At 41.0% G+C, this 20,104-nt stretch overlaps 1 protein-coding gene across 4 annotated transcripts in view; it reads right to left on the bottom strand.

The window, feature by feature from the left end:
- Positions 1 to 20,104, bottom strand: part of Kiaa1958 (KIAA1958 ortholog) — a 176,519-nt gene that overhangs the window by 69,224 nt on the left and 87,191 nt on the right. For all 4 annotated transcript variants that reach the window (XM_045133394.1, XM_045133390.1, XM_045133387.1 and 1 more), the window contains exon 2: positions 13,885 to 15,079. In XM_045133394.1, coding sequence (XP_044989329.1) covers positions 13,885 to 15,055 — 1,171 coding nt within the window. In that variant the 5' untranslated portion in view covers positions 15,056 to 15,079. The remainder of the gene's footprint in view (positions 1 to 13,884; positions 15,080 to 20,104) is intronic.

Raw genomic sequence — 20,104 nt, 5'->3', positions numbered from 1 at the left:
TAGTCTTTGCTATGTATGTTGTTCTTGAACTTGCAACCCTTCTTCTAAGGTCAGCCTCCCAAGTGTTGAGATTGAAGGCACATACCCCATGCACAGCTGGCTAGCTGGAATGCTGAGAGGTCAAGAGTTAGGTATCTCACTCCATCAGAGTACAGGCAGCATGAGAACAGGAACCATATTTGCCTCATCTGTTGCTATACATGAACTTGGCAGTTTGTAAGTTTCCAATGGGTATTAATTAAATGACTGCATAAACAATGATCATGGCACACTTCAGAACTCTTCTACACAGAACATTCATTTGTGATATCACAGCCCTGGAGACTTTAAAGGTGCTATGAAGAAAGAAGATGTTCAAGTGGCAATAGATCCCAAAAGCCTTCAAGCTCTGCATTTGAACGCTGACTTGTCTCTTTGTCTCTAGTGCCTTCTCTGCTGCCACATTTGAGCATTTACAACCATCTCTCATGAGGACGTCCTGTAAAACATCATCTTCCAACAGAAGTTGAAATGCAAATGACTTGTCCAGATGTTTACTAGCAAAAAGGAGCCAGGCGTGGTGGCACATGCCTTAAATCCCAGCACTGGGGAGGCAAAGGTAGGAGGATCACTGAGAGTTCAAGGCCACCCTAAGACTATATAGTGAATTCTAGGTCAGCCTGGACTAGAGTGAAACCCTACCCCGAAAAACCTAAAAACCACAAAAACAGATGTTTAGTAGCAAAAAGGAGATACGTGTGTAGATATAGTCAATCCTTCTATTAAACCCTGGGTCCCTTTAAAATGCTTCTCAGGTCAGTCCCCAGACAGTCAGCGCATCCAGTGCTAAATGGGTGGCTGGGGGAAATGACCAACATCTGTCCAAGCAACTCATGGTCTAAGCTGCTCAGCAGCAAACAACCTGATGTGATGCTCACATAGTGCAATAGTGGCACACAGCCATGGTGGGAAACCAACTGCTCTTGATTTGGCTAACTGACCTGCTCAGTGGAATGGAACCCACAGCTGGAACTGGGAAACAAGTCAGAACCATATCCAAAAAACAAGCCTGCTCTCCATTATCAAGCTCCCACCAATTGTGGGCTATACAAGAGGGCCTATACCTATTTAATTCTCTCTAAAGTAATAATGATTATCCCATTTATCTGGTGCTGACTTCACTCTCCACTGGAGAATCTGCTTCTCTTTTTCAGATGGACACAGATCCTGAGGAGAGAATCCGCCCATTGCACCTCACCAGCGCCCCAGCTGAAACCAAGAGTAATTGGGGAAATGAGCAAGAGTGATGCTTTCTTGGTGAACTTGGTACCAGCACAAGGGTGAAGGAGATAAGACACAGAAAACACTCAGGTCCTACCAAACCAGATATCCACAGACACAGGCTCTCAAGACCTCATCACTGAAGTAGACCTGAAACACACCCAACATGGCTCAGGGAAATTTGTGGAAGAGGGGGCGGAGAGATTATTAGAGCCACATGTTGGCACAGTATGCACAGAGACATTGCCTCTTACCCAAAACTGATGGCTAACCCCACAATGTATGATCCACATTCCCCAACGAGGAAGGTCCCTGCGGAGGGGGGAGGACAGGGAGGAGGCTAACAATGGTATCAACATGACTGTACACACTGTATACATAACTAATCTTTAAAAAGCTTCTCAGAAAAAAAAATAAATGGCTTCTTTAGACTTTTTAGGATGTAATCTATTCTAACAGCACTTGCCGCTGCAGGGGAGAGGAAGCTGGTATCCTTGTGCAGTTGCTGCTCTGCACAGTGGTGCTACCTCTTGTTGGCTTGGTATGGGAAGAGCCTAAACTGCTTAAGTGCTGACTGCTTCCCCTCCCCTTTCATTTCAGCTACTACCTGTCATTTCTTCCAAGTTTCTGCTGTTAGAATAGATTATATCCTAAAAAGTCTAAAGTAGCCACATCTTCTAAGTATGTAGATATTATTAAAATATGTTTGCCTTTTGCCTTAAGCCAGAGGGGGATAGACATATGCGCGCGCGCGCACACACACACACACACACACACACACACACACACACACACACAATCTTTACAGAATTAAAAAAAAATACCAAATACACACACAGTGGGTGTTAGCGCATTTGACAGCTAACATAACAGAGAAGGAGAAGGCAGAGTCTGGATAGAGTCCTACCTGAAGCATTGTATTGAAGCTGCCTCATGTTGTAAGTTCATGTTCCCACCTCTCAGATTTAGTAAATGTTAGCATTTTGTCACATTTGCTACTTTTTAAAAAGAAAAGTGGGCTGGAGAGATGGCTTAGTGGTTAAGGCATTTGCCTGCAAAGCCAAAGGACCCAGGTTCAATTCTCCAGGACCCACCTAAGCCAGATGCACAAGGTGATGCATGCATTTGGAGTTCATTTATAGCAGCTAAAGACCCTGGCATGCCCATTCTCTCCTTCCTCTCTCTCTCATTCTCATAAATAAAATAAAATTTTAAAACTTTGAAAAAGAAAAGTTTTCTGTGTACCCATTTCATATCTCCTCCCTGAGTCAAGGACTATGATATATCTGGTGGTTCTCCTTCCAGTCCATGTTTCATAAGTGCATGTGTGTGTTTATATGTGTAAAACATATGTAGCAGTTATCTTCTCACTGCTCAGACAAAACAACTGACCAGAAGCAGCTTATGGAAGGAAAGGGGTTATTTCCAGCTGTTTGAGGGAAAGAAAGTTTCATCCTGGTGGGAAAACACGGCAGGGACAGACAACCTGCATCACATCTCCCCATCAACGAGCACGGGGAGACTGAAGAGCGAGCTGAGCACGGCAAACAGGGCTGAGCTATAAACACCCCAAAGCTCACCCCCAAGGACACACTTTCTCCAGCAAAGCTGAACCTCCCCAAGAATCCACAGCCTTCCTAAACAGTGTCACCAACTAGGAGTTAAGAATTCAAACACACAGATTTATCTACATTATTATATGTATGTTGCAGTCAGGTTCTCATTGCTAGTAGAAATCACTCAACCATGAGCAGCTTGTGGGAAAAAGAAGTTTATTGTGGCTTATAGGCTCGAGGGGGAAGTTCCACGATGGCAGGGGAAAATGATGGCATGAGCATAGGGTGGACATCACTCCCTGGCCAACATAAGATGGACAATAGCAACAGGAGAGTGTGCCAAACACTGGCACGGGGAAGCTGGCTATAACACCCATAAGCCCGCCCCAACAACACACCACCTCCAGGAGGCTTTAATTTCCAACTGCCATCAGCTGGGAAACCTAACATCCAGAAGACCTAAGTTTATGGAGACACCTGAATCAAACTATCACAATGTAGATATGGCTAATTCATCTACTGCACTGAAAAATATCTCACAATTTATCATCCACTTCTCTATTGATAGACATTGATGTGACTAATCTTTTTTCCTACTTACATCACAGAGTTGTGGGCTGGAGAGATAGCTAGTGGTTAAGGTGCTTGCCTATGAAGCCTAAGGACCCAGGTTCAAGTCCCCAGAACCCTCATAAGATAGATGCACATGGTGGTGCATGCGTCTGGAGTTTGTTTGCAGTGGCTAGAAGCCCTGGTACACCCATATTCTCTAATAAACAAGTAAAAATAAAATATTTAGGGCTGGAGAGATGGCTTAGCAGTTAAGCACTTGTCTGTGAAGCCTAAGGACCCTGGTTCAAGGCTCAATTCCCTAGGACCCACGCCAGCCAGATGCACAAGGGGGTGCATGTGTCTGGAGGTCCTGGTGCACCCATTTTCTCTCTGTCTCTCTTCTCTATCTCTTTCTCTCTGTGTGCTTGCAAATAAATAAAATAAATTTTTTAAAAAATTTAAAAAATATATATTTTTAAAAAGTGGGCTGGAGAGATGGCTTAGTGGTTAGGGTGAAGCCAAAGGACCCAGGTTTGATCCCCCAGGATCCATGTAAGCCAGATGCACAAGGGGCACACACAACTGGAGTTCATTTGCAGTGGCTTGAGGCCCTGGCATGCTCATTCTCTCTCTCTCTCTCTCTGCTTGCAAATAAATTCAAAAAAATTTTTTTAAACAACAAACTTACAATGTATATTTCTGCACAAACCTCCTATAACTTATACAAAGTTTCTCCATGGGAGACATGTAAAAATTGTATACCTAGATTGTATAAAATACACATCTTTATTTGATATTGTAAAATGCTACCCAAAGTAGATACATTATCTTGTTCTTCTATCAGCATGACTACAGTATTTTTCCATACCTTCAATAACACCTGGAATAGTGAAAACGGCTAATTTGAGTAAACTTTAATCTCATTACAATGCTAGTTTGAATTTCTTTGAGGCTGGTGTGGCATATCAGCCTGACAAAGCCTAAAGGGTCATATGCCTGTCAAAGTACAGACTTAGAAAGCAAGATTTTAGCCTCATGGATGGGGAAGTACAGATTCACAAGGAAATAATACTCTCACACAGGACGTTGCCCAAGGTTACTTACTGGGTACCCAGATAGAGTGACAACGTGCTCTACAGTGTAGATCCTGCAGTCTCTAGACCCTGCTTCTCAAGAGTTAATGTACATTAAATGCAGACTTTGGTCCTGCTGTTCTGTGATGTGAGACTCTGCATTTTTATAAAATTTCCAGGTTATATCAAAGAAACTGTTCTGTGGGCCATATTTTAGCAAATGAATGAGTATATAGACATAAAAGCAGAATCTACTTCACTGTCTAAAGAATACTAAGAGCAATATAATAATGGTGACAATGAAAATACCAATACGAGGGCTGGAGAGATGGCTTAGCAATTAAGCGCTTGACTGTGAAGCCTGAGGACCCCGGTTCGAGACTCGATTCTCCAGGACCCACTAGCCAGATGCACAAGGGGGCGCATGCATCTGGAGTTCAGTTTGCAGTGGCTGGAGGCCCTGGTGCACCCACTCTCTCTCTCTATCTGCCTCTTTCACTCTCTCTCTGTCACTCTCAAATAAGTAGAAATAAACAAAAAAAAATTAAAAAAAGAAAATACCAATATGAATAATAATTAATATTAATGCTTCACTTATATTTTTCCATTTGGTCTTTATGATAGCATTTTGAGACACATCATTAGTTAGCAAAGGTGGAAATTGAGTCTCGGGGCCCAGGTCAGCAGAAGCAGCATTGGGCATTCAGATATATCTTATTCTAAATTCTGCATAGCCAGCCTTTATTCCTCAATGCCCAGAGCTGCCTGCCACACAATCCTCAGAGGGACATTTCCTTTTGATAAGGAGGAAAATGGTTCCCAAAAGAAGCCTGAATTTTTCACTTTGTGTCTTTATCTTTCAAAATTTGTGTGTCCTATCTTCCTGTGGCATAGGAGAAAGTATGGCTATGAAAGCAAAGTTCCTCTTTGTAAGAAGAGACATCTATTTCTTATAGAACACGAAAGAAAACACACAAAATACTACATAGTGTATGTGCGTCTATGTGTGTTTATACATAAAAATGCACATTTTATGGAGTTTTATCCCTTATATTAGAACAATATTCCAGTAGAATGCCTTGGAGTGGCTAATATAACAACTTTTCCTATCTGCCCATATTAAAAAATAATACTTCACATAAATGGTTCTGTATCTGTTTGTTATCTCGCTCAAGTATAGAACATGGGATGCTCTTGGAAGAACACTCCCATCCCACACCCCCAATCCCAATCCCCCATCTCCAGTTATGTGGTTAGTGCAAGATTGAAATCAATACATATTAACTCCAGCATGGGGTCCTAATATCCTTAAGACTGGTTCTGGGGTTAGCATAAAAGCTGTCACAGATATTAGTTACTGTTAGACATGAGTCCAGGTAGCACATCCACCTCTACTCCACATGACAGTCATATTGTAGATAAAGCAAGTACTCTGTCAAGGAAGCCAACGTGGCAAATGGCAAGAGAGAATGGGATTATGTCTGAACACTGGAAGAATGCTTGTTTGAAGATGTGTATTTGGCCTATAACGTGATTAATTCTCTCCTTTGCTTTTTAATTCTGGGTTTCTGTTTCTGACAAAAGTGAACCATTATTTATTATGTCAACATGAACCAAATACCTGGAAGCAATATATATACCTTAATCAATTTTTAAAACTCACTGAACTCAATTTTATATTAGCAATTTTCCAAAAACGGTATTAAGCTTTTAAAACTATACCCTTTCTCTCTGAATGCATTTTTTTAAAAATCATTGGTTTTGTTTTGCTTTTTGGTTTTACAAGGTAGGGTCTCACTCAAGCCCAGGCTGACCTTGAATTCACTCTGTAGTCTCAGGGTGGCCTCAAACTCGTGATGATCCTCCTACCTCTGCCTTTCAAGTGCTGGAATTAAAGGTGTGTACCACCATGCTCAGCTTCATTTTTAAATTTTTTTTTGTTTTATGTTTATTTATTTATTTGAAAGTAACACACAGAGAGAAGGAGGCAGAGAGAGAGAGAGAGAGAGAAAGAGAGAGAGGGAGAGAATGGGCACACGAGGGCCTCCAGCCACTGCAAACGAACTCCAGACACGTGCACCCCCTTGTGCATCTGGCTAACGTGGGTCCTGGGGAATTGAGCCTGGAACTGGGGTCCTTAGGCTTCACAGGCAAGCGCTTAACCACTAAGCCATCTCTCTAGCCCCTCAGCTTCATTTTTTAAAATTAAATTATTATATTTACTGAGGAAATTACAAAGCCAAGAAAAGGCACCCAAGTGGCTAGAGATCCCACGTGGAGGGTCTAGAAAAGTTGTGGGGAAATAAAAAGAGAGAAAAGAAAGTTTAAATAGCTCCAGTCCTGTGGGAAGCAAGAGGGGATAGAGAGCCCATGTAGAGAGTAAGGGCTAGCTAGGGGCTCCCACTCAGCTCAGCTCAGCCCAGGCCTAGCGAGGGAAAACTCACCAACAGCTGGAAGTTCCCAAGCGGGCAGGCAGCTCAGAGAGGGAGCCCTGCCCCTCACAAATGTATTTATAACCTTACAGTGGTGAGCCTTTGTCTTCCAGCTCAGATGAACCAGATGGACAGGTGATTGGTTAGGGCTAGGGGCTGTCTCAGGAAGAGGCTAGCCAAATTCTAGAGTCAAAGTTTGGCCAACCAGGGCTGGAGAAATGGCTTAGTGGTTAAGCACTTGCCTATGAAGCCTAAGGACCCCCGGTTCGAGGCTCGATTCCCCAGGACCCATGTTAGCCAGATGCACAAGGGGGCGCACGCGTCAGTGGCTGAAGGCTCTGGTGTGCCCATTCTCTCTCTCTATCTGCCTCTTTCTCGCTCTCTGTCTGTTGCTCTCAAATAAATAAATAAAAATAAATAAAAACTTTTTTTTTTTAAAGACCTCCCTCCCAAGAGGGGCCCAGGTTGCTTGTGGAAAAACAGGTATAGGGAGCTAAGCAAGAGATAAGACTCTTAAACCGGATATGATGGCACATGCCTTTAATCTCAGCACTCAGGAGGCAGAAGTAGAAAATTTCTAAGAGTTAGAGGCCACTCTCAGACTACATAGTGAATTCCAGGACAGCCTGGGCTAGAGCAAGATTCTATGTTAAAAGACCAAAAATAAACAAATAAATAAATAAAAGAAAAAGAGAGAGACACACAGAGAGATATAAGAATCCAGATCATCCTTTGAATGCACATTTTTGTATAAAATATAGTCCATGGTAAAATTATAAGAGAAATATAGAGATCAATAAAAAGGTGAAGATTAGAAATAAATCAATTACAAATAAAATTGTGGTTAATTAATTCCTTTAACAATGGAGCCACTCAATAAATAGTGTAACCTTGCAAAAATAATGACATTAAATTCCACCCCAAATACATTCTAACTATAGTTAAGTGGTTAAAAAAAATTTTTTTTTATTTATTTGAGAGAGAGAGAGACAGAGGAAGAGGCAGAGATAAAGAAAGAATGGGTGCACCAGGGCCTCCAGCCACTGCAAACAAACTCCAGACGCATGCGCCCTCTTGTGCATCTGGCTGGTGTGGGTCCTGGGGAATTGAAACAGGGACCTTAGGCTTCACAGGCAAATGCCTTAACCACTAAACCATTTTCCCAGCCCTTTTTTTATTTAAAGGGAGAAAAGGAGAGCAAAACAAGAATATAAAAGAATCAGAAGAAAATACAACTAGTTTTTAAATATTAAAAATTAAAAAAAATATATTTTGGCATGCCAGATGTTACAGTCAGGTTCACACTGCTGGTAGAAATCACCCAACCAAGAGCAGCTTGTGGGAAAAAGAGGTTTATTTTGGCTCACAGGCTCCAGAGGGAAGCTCTATAATAGTAAGGAAAACGATGACATGAGCAGAGGGAACATTACCCCCTGGCCAACATAAGGTGGACCATAGTAACAGGAAGGTGTCCCAAACACTGGCATGGGGAAACTGGCTATAACACCCATAAGCCCACCCTCAATAAAACACTCCCTCCAGGAAGCATTAATTCCCAAATCTCCATTAGCTGGGAACCTAGCATTTAGAACACCTAAGTTTATAGGGGACACTTGAATCAAACCACAACAACAGGGATGTAACCCAGCTTTACCACATAACTAAACCAGAAACCCTAGATAACTATTCATGTGATATTAAATTAGGAAAATGACTGAAACAAATATCAAGGGCAAAAAAGATGAATAAAGAATAGTCTTCAGGGCTGGAGACATGGCTTAGTGGTTAAATGCTTACCTGTAAAGCCTAAGGACCTGGTTCAAGGCTTAATCCCCAGGACCCAGGTAAGCCAGATGCACAAGGTGGTGCATGCATCTGGAGTATGTTTGTAGTGGCTGGAGGCCCTGGTGGCCCCCCTCTCTCTGCCTGTCTGTCGCTCTCAAATAAATAATAAAAATAAAAAAGAACAGTCTTCAAAAAAGACTAAAAGAATAGTCTTCACAGAAATTATGAAAATCTATGCTTGTCCCCAAATGACAACAACAAAATTAAAAGCTAATATATTTCCAATACCCAGAATTGTCCAGGAGATACTACTACTTTTTTTAAAGTCAATTTTATTCTGTTCTTTATTTGAGAGAGAGTGAGGGGGTGGAGAGGAAGAGAATGGATATTTCAGGGCCTCTAGCCACTGCAAACAAATTCCAGGTGCATGTGCCACCTTGTGCATCTGGCTTATGTGGGTACTGAGGAATTGAACTTGGTTCCTTAGGCTTTACAGGCTAGCATCTTAACTGCTGAGCCATCTCTCCAGCCCAGAAGTTACCACTTCTAATACATTCATATATCACTTACAAACACTTCAGTGGTCTCATGCATATGACAATGGTCTCATGATTACAGTGAAGATGAAAATTTCCTATTACTTAGTGATGGCCATTACAATGTCATAGTACAATACATTACTCTGGTGTTTGTAGTAATTACAATGTAGATAAGCCTCTAAGAGCATATATAATTGTGTATTGTATAAAATACTTGGAGATGTATAAGTATACTACTAGTTTACATGCTTATGTGTTTACTATACTATGCTATTTTATTAATTTGTGATATATTCCAAATTAAAAATAAGTCAGAACTGCCTCCGAAAGGTCCTAAAGCAGGTATCGCAGAAGAAGGTGTCTCTGTCACGAAAGATGGCAGTTCCATGTGTGATACTGGCTCTGAAGATCTTTCAGTGAGACATGATGCAGAGGGGCAGACAATGATACTGATCTGAGTGAAGGCCTAGCTGATGTGGCCAGATGCACAGAACAAGAATCAGAACATGATCATTCCTTAGAAAATCCCACTACAAGTTCTTCACAGTCCCCTCCCTAACCCGCAGGTGCTTGGACTAAAGGTGTGTGCTATGACATCCAGCTCATAGCGCCACACCCAGCTCATAGCGCCTTTCTTGAGGGGTCAACTCAAAGCCAAACTAATCCTCCCTGTGAGAATAAAGTGAAATACTCGTTCATGACTGTATTCACTATGTGCTATGTTTGGCAATGCTTGCTTATATAACAGTTAAAAATGCAATTTCAATAAGGGAAGAGAAGAAAAACCTAAGAGAATGTAATAGATGTACAATAAAAGGATTCAAATAGTTTCTTTTTCAAATAGGCTGAATTTACTTCCAAAATCATCATATAAATAGGTATTCAAATGAGGTTTAGAGCTTAGTGTCTTGCATCTTGCTTTGAAGGGTTAGCAAGGGGCAAAATTTAAAGTCTTACTAATGTGATCAAGTATACTGGGGAACTTTGTAAAACACATTTCTGAATTATATAATTAAATATATTGAAAATATAGAAAACTCCACCAGGATAAGTCTTCCATTTATAAAAAAGGAAAGAAGAAAGAAAGGCAGGCAGGCAGAAATGGAAGGGGGGAGGGAGGACTCATATTCCAAAGTTGAGAGAACCAGTTATTTAAGTGAAAAGGCACTGTTTATAACTTATATATATTAAGAATTAGATTTCTTTTATTTATTTAATTTTTGTTCATTTTTATTTATTTGAGAGTGAGAGAGAAAAAGAGACAGAGAGAGAGAGAGAGAGAGAGAATGGGGGCACCAGGGCTTCTGGCCACTGCAAATTAACTCCAGATGCGTGCACCCCCTCATGCATCTGGCTAACGTGGGTCCTGGAGATCAAGCCTCGAACCGGGATCCTTAGGCTTCACAGGCAAGCGTTGAACCACTAAACCATCTCTCCAGCCCAAGAATTAGATTTCTTAGTGCAAAGACACTTATGTAATAAAGACAACATGTATCTAGTGATACAAAGATTAGATAAAACTATATTATTACTCAAAATTAATTTTTTAAAACTAAAAAATTAACTTTTTTAAAGAAAGGAAAAACTCATAGAATGGGAAAATATTTCTGACAATGGACTTATATCTAGAGTACTTAAAGAACTCATAACTAGGCTGGGCATGGTGGTGCATACCTTTAATCCCAGCACTTGAGAGGCAGAGGTAGGACTGCTGTGAGTTCAAGGCCATCTCTGGGCCAATCCTAGGTTGTACCTGCACAAGCAAGATGAAAATACATATCCACACAAAAACTTGTACATAAATGTTTCTAGTAGCATTATCATAGACAGAAGATGACAAGATGAAAATACATATCCGCACAAAAACTTGTATATAAATGTTCCTAGTAGCGTTATCATAGACAGAAAATGGAAACAACCCAAATGCCCATCAACTGATAAAAAACAAGTTAAAAGAAGAGTTAGCTCCAGGACAGTCTGAGCTAGCATGAGATCCTACTTTGTAAAACAAACAAACAAACAAAAGAACTCATAACTAAGCAGCAGAAAAACATTCTAATTTAAAAATGGGCAAAGAATTTGGTGAGATAAGTACACTGAGGGTGGTATGGCTGTAGACTAGGGCAAAGAATTTGAACATACATTTTTCAAAAGAATGCATACAAATAGCCAATAAGAACATGAAAAGAAAACCAGGCATGGTGGTATATGCCTTTAGTCCCAGCACTCAGGAGGGTGAGGTAAGAGGATTGCTTTAAGTTCAAGGCCATCGTGGGGCTACAGAGTGAGGAGGTCAGCCTGGGGTAGAGTGAAATCCTGACTCAAAACAAACAACAACAAAACCAAAAGGAACATAAAGATGCTCATTATCATTATCTACTAGGATAATGCAAGTCATGAGATTCATTTATATGCCCAATAGTGTAGCTATAATTAAAAAAATCTGAAATATGTGTGTCACTGACGATATGGAGAAGTGGGAACCTTTATGCATTACTGGTAACATGGAAAAGAGTGTGCCAAAGACAATAAGGAGAATAGGACCCTTGGTACATTACTGGTGATACCCAGTGGTGGAACTGCTTTGGCAATTCCTCAAAGACAGAACAGCAGCAGCAACAACAACTAAAAGACCAGAGCTACCACGGGACCCAACAATTCCATTCCCAGGTTGTACTTGCACAAGCAAGATGAAAATACATAGCCACACAAAAGCTTGTATGTAAATGTTCCTAGTAGTGTTATCATAGAGATGGAAACAACCCAAATGCCCACCTGCTGATGAAAAGAAGAACAAAACACAGCATATTTATATCAAATATCATTTGGCAATAAAAATGTTTCAAATGGATTAATCCTGAAGATAAACTTAAGAAGGCAGTCACAAAAGGTTGCATAATTTATGAATCCATTTATATGAAATATACAGAATAAGTAAATGCATAGAGACATAAAGTAGACTAGGGGTTGCCTGGAACTGGGGAGAAGAAAAAGATAATTGCTAATGCTTATTGGTTTTCTTTTAATGTGATCTGCATATTCTGAGATTAGACAGTGGTGATAGTTGTGCAACTTTTAAGTTTATACCAAAATTTACCAAATCCAATACTTTTAAAAGAATAATGCCCTTTACAACATGTGAATTCTATTTCAATAAAGCTGTTGTTTTAAGAAAAAGGAATAACTAGATAACACAATTTTCCATTAGAATGATGTTGAAAGCAACCAAATAGCATGAATGTCTTCAATATATATTTTATTAAAATTTTGATTATTCTAGAAAAATCATAAAAAGAAAGTTCCCTCTGAAGACTTGAAGACTGACACTAAAATTAAAAAATTGTGTTTGTAAAAGCAATTTAGGGGCTGGCAGGATGGCTTAGCGGTTAAGGCACTTGCCTGTGAAACCTAAGGGCCCAGGCTCAGTTCCCCAGTACCCATGTAAGCCAGATGCACAAGGTGGTGCACGTGTCTGGAGTTCATGTGCAGTGACTAGAGGCCTTGGTGTGTCCATTATCTCTATCTGCCTCTTTTTTTTTTTCTCTCTCTCTCTCTCTAATAAATAATTAATTTTTTTAAAGCAACTTAGTTCTTGAAAGTTTCAGGCTAAGGCATGGGTGCTTCAGGCTTTGAGGAAACTTTTTCCCCAAAACACATTTTTTTTTTAAGAAGAACCAAAATGCATGCCAGAGCTCAGCTGTCCACTTTCTCTGCATGCCTGTTCACCCCTAGTCCATGTTTCTCCTTGCGGACTTTTAGTTTGACTCATAAGTCCTAAAACACAAGAGCCAAACTTCCTTTACACGATATCACCTCAGATGAAATAGACACTGAAGGTTTGCATTAACAAGCATTAAAATGTTAAATGTTAGCATGTGGGGCCTCATATGATATACCCTCCTCTCAATGCATTTCCATTAGGCTAACATAATCCAGAAACATATGTTACCTGATTCTTTTAAATTTTGAGAAAAACGATTGAATACTTCTTTCAGAAGCATCTCTTGGGGCTGGAGAGATGGCTTAGTGGTTAAGCACTTGCCTGTGAAGCCTAAGGACCCAGGTTTGAGGCTCGATTCCGCAGGACCCATGTAAGCCAGAAGCACAAGGTGGCGCATGCATCTGGAGTTTGTTTGCAGTGGATGGAGGCCCTGATGTGTGCCCCCCCCCTTTCTGTTGCTCTCAAATAAATAAATAAAAATAAAACAGAAGCATCTCTTGGTATTTTTTAGGCTCCCACACTAATTCAAATGACTAGCAGTATGAAGTTTGTTCAAATAAATATTAATATGAAAAACATCAGCTCTAATGTCATATGCCTTACTCACTATTTGGCTTTAAACATCAGCCTAACTACTAATGGGTGAGCATTCAATTTTTTTCAAAAAATTTCCTATAAAAAGTTCAGGTTAATTCAGATAAGAACCTTAAACGACAGCCATATACTATCAAGAGCACAACCATCCCAATAGCTGTCCTGAGGCACACAAACAATGCATGGGCTTAATTCAAATGGATTTCCTTCATAGGGTCACCTGGATATAAAGCAATACATTATTTCTGTCTTCCTGAGAAGGAAAAAGACCTGCATTCTAAATTGAACCAATGGTTTCAGAACTACTGACGACGCAGAATTCTACAAGGTACATAGATGAGGGAGGGACTGTGGTCGCCTCATGTTCCATACCTGGTATGCACTGTGCAGTGGCCTCAGTGGTTATGGTTGGAGCAACTGGGGGCTGCTGCTGACTGGAGCTCACTTCCGGCTCTGTATTAACCGAAGGAGAAAGAGCTACCTCACAGGATGACACTTGGCTGGGCAGATGGGGTAGGAACTCCTCAGAAGCAACTTGCTCATCCTGTCCAGGGAGCTGCAGGGCAGACAAGGGGATACTGATCTGTTTGTTAGGATGGGATGTGCTCACAGGCATTTGCATGGCTGCCTGCTGGGTGGCACCATGGGCACCAGGAGGTCCTCTATTTGGTGAAGCCAGAGATACTCTAGAAGTCTTTGGGATGATTGGTCTGGAGATCACAGATGGGGATGCCGACATAACATGTGGGTCTAGCTCCGTGCTGATGGCAGACGTTACATGGGGAATCAGCTTAGCAGACCCTACACAGGAGGGACTAGCATGAGCCTGAGCTTTAGGCTTTGCCATTTGTGTCAATGACAGGGCTGGTCCGTCCACCCCTCCAGTCAGCTCCGCATTTGCCACAATGTAGTAATCTTCCGGGATCTCTTGCTTGATTTTCTTGATGATGACATCATTACTGCACTCATCAACCAGCTGTGCCTGAGAGCCTGAATGGAGGGAAGAAGGGACAATTCCTGGCCTTTTGCGAGCAACACTTTGAGGCCTTTGGGTTTGAGGTTCAAAGTCACTATCTTCATCTGTGACAGAAGACTCACAAACCATGTCAAACAGTGTGTTTTCATCTTCATACTCTTCAACAGCTTCGTCCAGTTCAGAGGGCTCACTGCAGTAAGAGAAGTCACAAGAGTCTCTGGTCCGGTTGCAGTCCAGCTTTGCTTTCACAGGTCTCCCAGAGTACCTTTCCACAGGGCTAGTCTGTGTCTCAGAAGGCACCCCAATTATACTTGGACTATCAGAATTAAAACTTCGGTTGTCTTGGAAACAGACCCTTTCTTGAGATCCAGCTCTACAAGTAGCTGTCAGTGGCCAGTGGTAAGCATGGCCAGCACTACAGCCCCACATTGCAGTCAGGTTCCCATGGGAACCTTCAGAAAGTAAGTGCTTCAGGTTTGGAATGAGGCTGCAAATGGTCCCATGGCTGTGGGCCCAGCTGACCAATTTGGACAGATTCTCAGATGAGGTATGAAGACAATCCTCCATGTTACAGGATCAGCAGAGTCTTTCCTGAAGGGAAAGTCAAAATAAAGAGCCATTACTGCCCAGGACACTCCTACTCACAACTTCTCCCAACCACAATCACTTGGCCTAGGAAATGCACTTCAAAACTGCAACCAGTTATTATTACTACACATGGACAGAAACTGAAAGATTGTAACAGGGAAAGTAATATCTAGCTGCAGAATTTAGAGAAAAAATTTTGTTCCTTTATTGTTATAATAATGCCTGCACAAAAGAAAACAAACAATGAAGCAATAAAGAAATGAGCTTTTGTCACTCTACATTTTTCTTCCAAAGTGACAGAGAGATTCTGTCAGTTCTTAATAACATGTATATACTAGTTACATTAATCAAAAGGATAGAAAGACTTCCAGCGTCATCCTCTAGTAAATTCCATCACCAGAGGTAGAGCTGAAGGAAGCCAATCTAATTCTGGGGTCTCTAGAAACAAGGCATCTGAGAGTAAAAGGACTGAATAAGGTTCTAAACTTAGGAAATGGAGAAAAAGTCTTTCACAAAAAAGCAAGGACAGGTTAGAAGGACATGTGCTACAGGAGCAGGCTGGCCCTGTACCCTAGCCACTCCTAGGAAGAGGGTTCCCACCTCTTCGCTACCTGAACTTCCTGATACACTGCTGCCTTTCATTCCACAAGCAGAGCTAAAAAGGTGAGTCTAGTGTGTTCTGCCACCTGAGAGGAGAAATCGGAATAACTGGCTACTAGCCCTCAGCTGGATGACTGTGAGGAGAGAACAACAGGTAGGAAAGGTGAAGTCTCCGGGGAGTGGAAAGGCTAACAAGGGAGATCAGAGGAAATGCACAGGAAGCATACAGATCCTAAAGTGCTTCAGTTGCCTTGGTCAGCAGCCTTTGTGGGTGCAAAGGTGCTTCATTGGAGGTGGGTTCTTTTTAGGAGCTGGGCTTTGAACTAAAGCAATAAAGTCACTGCAATGCCAGGTGGCCATGACAAAATGCACAACTGAGAATCCATTTTCTGAGCTGTCCCATCAGTGGGAGTAGGTAAGTTCAAATCCTTTATATTATCAAGTTCTCTAGGACATGTATACAGTTCCTTTTTAGGCCTTACTCCCTACTCTCAGGGTCTTCCCATATTCTTGTCCCTTCTTTTATTTTTATTTATTTATTTGACAGAGAAAGAGGGAGAGGGAGAGGGAGAGGAAGAGGGAGGAAGGGGAGGGGAAGAGAGAGGGGGAGGGAGAGAGACACACACAGAGAGAGAATGGGCATGCCTGGGCCTCCAGCCAGTACAAACTCCAGACACATGTGACCCCCTTGTGCATCTGGTTAATGTGGGTTCTGGGTAATCGAATCTGGGTCCTTTGACTTTGCAGGTAAACGCTTTAATGGCTAAGCAATCCTTCCAGCCCCTTCTTCTTTAATAGGTCCTCAGCCCTATTGTGTTTCTGAAAACCCTTTCTTTAGCTTAACCTATGGTCATTCTCCTTCCCATGGACTGCTATTTCAAGAATGACTTGGCACCAACTCCCAGGGAAGTCTTTCCAAACTCCCTTCACCAATGTCTCCATTACCTCTTAGGAAATCTGCTTTTGTGGTACTATTACTGACTTCCTTGTCTGTCTCTCAGACTTGACTGAAAACTGACTGACTGCCTAAGGAAAGGGATCAGGACTTACTCATTTTAAGGACTTACAGGGGCCTCAAAAATTAATACATCTTGATCTTGAGATATTATAATCTATTGCCTGGCATAGAGTTGATGCTGAATAAGTGAATAACAAATGCCATCAGCCAGCACTATCAATACCAACAAAACAAATACAAAGCTTTCAAATAAGAAGTATGAAATTTTCTCAGATCACTTTTATTATAATCATTCAAGCAATTAGATTTCTACCAAATAATATAACCAAAACCCAGATGTCTTATGTGTGTGTGTGAAAGAGTGCAGCTTAAGTATTCTTTGCTTAAGATAGAAGTATTTCAGATTTCAGAGATTTTACTACTGGTTGAACATTCCTAACTTGAAAACTTGGAATCCCAAATGCTCTGAAATCTTGAGTTTTTAAAGCACCATGTCATTACCTGAGTTCCATGTTTTAGAGCATTTTGAATTTTGGACTTACAGATTAGGGATGGTAAATACATGAAGAACCAGCATTTTTTGTTGTTGTTGTTGTTTCTTTTTTTTTTTTAATTTTTAAATTTTTATTAACATTTTCCATGATTATAAAAAAAATCCCATGGTAATTCCCTCCCTCCCCACCCCCACACTTTCCCCTTTAAAATTCCATTCTCGGGCTGGAGAGATGGCTTAGCGGTTAAGCCCTTGCCTGTGAAGCCTAAGGACCCCGGTTCGAGGCTTGGTTCCCCAGGTCCCACATTAGCCAGATGCACAAGGGGGCGCACGCGTCTGGAGTTTGTTTGCAGAGGCTGGAAGCCCTGGCGCGCCCATTCTCTCTCTCCCTCTATCTGTCTTTCTCTCTGTGTCTGTCGCTCTCAAATAAAAAAATAAAATAAAATATATTAAAATTCCATTCTCTATAATATTACCTCCCCATTACAATCATTGTACTTACATATATACAATATCAACCTATTAAGTTTCCTCCTCCCTTCCTCTCTCTTCCCTTTATGTCTCCTTTTTAACTTACTGGCCTCTGCTACCAAGTATTTTCATTCTCACACAGAAGCCCAATCATCTGTAGCTAGGATCCACATATGAGAGAGAACATGTGGCGCTTGGCTTTCTGGGCCTGGATTACCTCACTTAGTATAATCCTTTCCAGGTCCATCCATTTTTCTGCAAATTTCATAACTTCATTTTTCTTTACTGCTGAGTAGAACTCCATTGTATAAATGTGCCACATCTTCATTATCCACTCATCAGTTGAGGGACATCTAGGCTGGTTCCATTTCCCAGCTATTATAAATTGAGCAGCAATAAACATGGTAGAGCACGTACTTCTAAGGAAATGAGATGAGTCCTTTGGATATATGCCTAGGAGTGCTATAGCTGGGTCATATGGTAGATCAATCTTTAGCTGTTTTAGGAACCTCCACACTGTTTTCCACAATGGCTGGACCAGATTGCATTCCCACCAGCAGTGTAGAAGAACAACCAGCATTTTTGAATTCAGTATACTAAGTGGAAATTGGTGTCAGGTATAGGAGTCAGGAACTTAAAATTCCAGATCTGGGATTGTGTTCTGTGGCCTTAGGAAAGTCACTAATTACTTCTAATCATAAAATGACATGTCATACATTTCCTTCACACTCTAACAGTTAAAGGGCTTATTTCTTTTTTTTTTTTTTAAAGCTGCAATGGCATTCATTTTTTTTGTTTGTTTGTTGTTTTGTTTTTAGTTTTGGGGTTTTTTTATTTATTTATTTTATTTATTTATTTATTTATTTATTTATTTATTTATTTATTTATGTATTTATTTATTTGAGAGCGACAGACACAGAGAGAAAGACAGATAGAGGGAGAGAGAGAATGGGCGCGCCAGGGCTTCCAGCCTCTGCAAACGAGCTCCAGACGCGTGCGCCCCCTTGTGCATCTGGCTAACGTGGGACCTGGGGAGCCAAGCCTCAAACCGGGGTTCTTAGGCTTCACAGGCAAGCGCTTAACCACTAAGCCATCTCTCCAGCCCAAGGGCTTATTTCATTTATATTCTTCTTACACAACTTTGGTTAAATAGACATGTATATAAAAGAGAAAGATGGGTCAATGTGTTTGAAATTCTTAAGCATTCTTTTAAGCATTTGATGCCTACAACAGTCTGCTATTCGCCCATCCTGTTTTCACTCTCTTAAATTACTTAACAGTCCTATTTGATGGGGTAGCAATGTGTTTGTTCAGCTGACATATAGCTTCCCCTGTAATAGGGATGTTATGGACAGAATTTTGGAAGTCACTAGGTGGCCTCAGAATGCTCTTTGAAACACAAATCCATCTGGATTATGTTTTTGGTCTTCATCCTTCCCAAATACCAACCAGGCTCTACCTTGCTTAGTTTCTGAGATCAGACAAGACTGGTTTAGGGTGATATGGCTACAGACTTTGTCCTTCTTTCTTATAGCCTGGAAAGAGACATGATGGTTAGAGCTTCCGAAGCCTCTTGGAAACATAAACAAATAAACAACTTAAGTGTTGTAGAGATGGTTCAGTGTTAAAGCACTTGCTTGCAAAGCTGGGCTGCCTGGCTTTAATTTCCCAGCTACCCATATAAAGCTGGATAGACATTTATTTGCAATGGCAAGACACCCTAGTGTACCCATACGCAGACTACACATGTACAAATAAATAAATAAAATTTAACAAAGAACTTAGAAAAGACACATAGTTGGATTCTTGGTGACATTACAGACCCACCATCAGGACTCCTTGTTATTCATAAGAGAAATATAATATCCTGGCCTTATTTAAGCAAGTAGAGTTGGAGATTTTGTTACATATAGCTGAACTCAATTACTAACCAGTACACACAAAATGATACATCCACCTCTAGTTTTTGACACCTTACAGAAGTCTTAAGCTGGGCTGGAGAGATGGCTTAGCAGTTAAGCACTTGCCTGTGAAGCCTAAGGACCCTGGTTCAAGGCTCGGTTCCCCAGGTCCCACGTTAGCCAGATGCACAAGGGGGCACGCATCTGGAGTTCATTTGCAGTGGCTGGAAGCCCTGGCACGCCCATTCTCTCTCTCTCCCTCTATCTGTCTTTCTCTCTGTGTCTGTCGCTCTCAAATAAATAAATAAATAATGGACAAAAATATTTTAAAAAAAGAAGTCTTAAGCTTTTTGCATCATACTTCTAATATAATTTTTATGAAAGCTGGGCTCCACAATAAATTCCTGGTCATAAATTCTCTTCCAAAATTATTTTTTAATTTTTAAAATATGTTTTATTTTTATTTATTTGAGAGAGAGAGAGAGAGAGAGAGAGGGAGAGGAAGAGGGAGGGAGGGAAGGAAGGAGGAAGAAAGGGAGAAAGATGAGCATGTCAAGGCCTTCAGCCATAGCAAACTCTAGATGCATGTACCACTTTGTGCATCT

The sequence above is a fragment of the Jaculus jaculus genome, chromosome 1 (genome assembly GCF_020740685.1).
Source record: "Jaculus jaculus isolate mJacJac1 chromosome 1, mJacJac1.mat.Y.cur, whole genome shotgun sequence".
Classification (NCBI taxonomy): Eukaryota; Metazoa; Chordata; class Mammalia; order Rodentia; family Dipodidae; genus Jaculus; species Jaculus jaculus.
The sequence above is the reverse complement of the archived record's forward strand: the minus strand, read 5'-3'. Positions and strand labels throughout refer to the sequence as shown.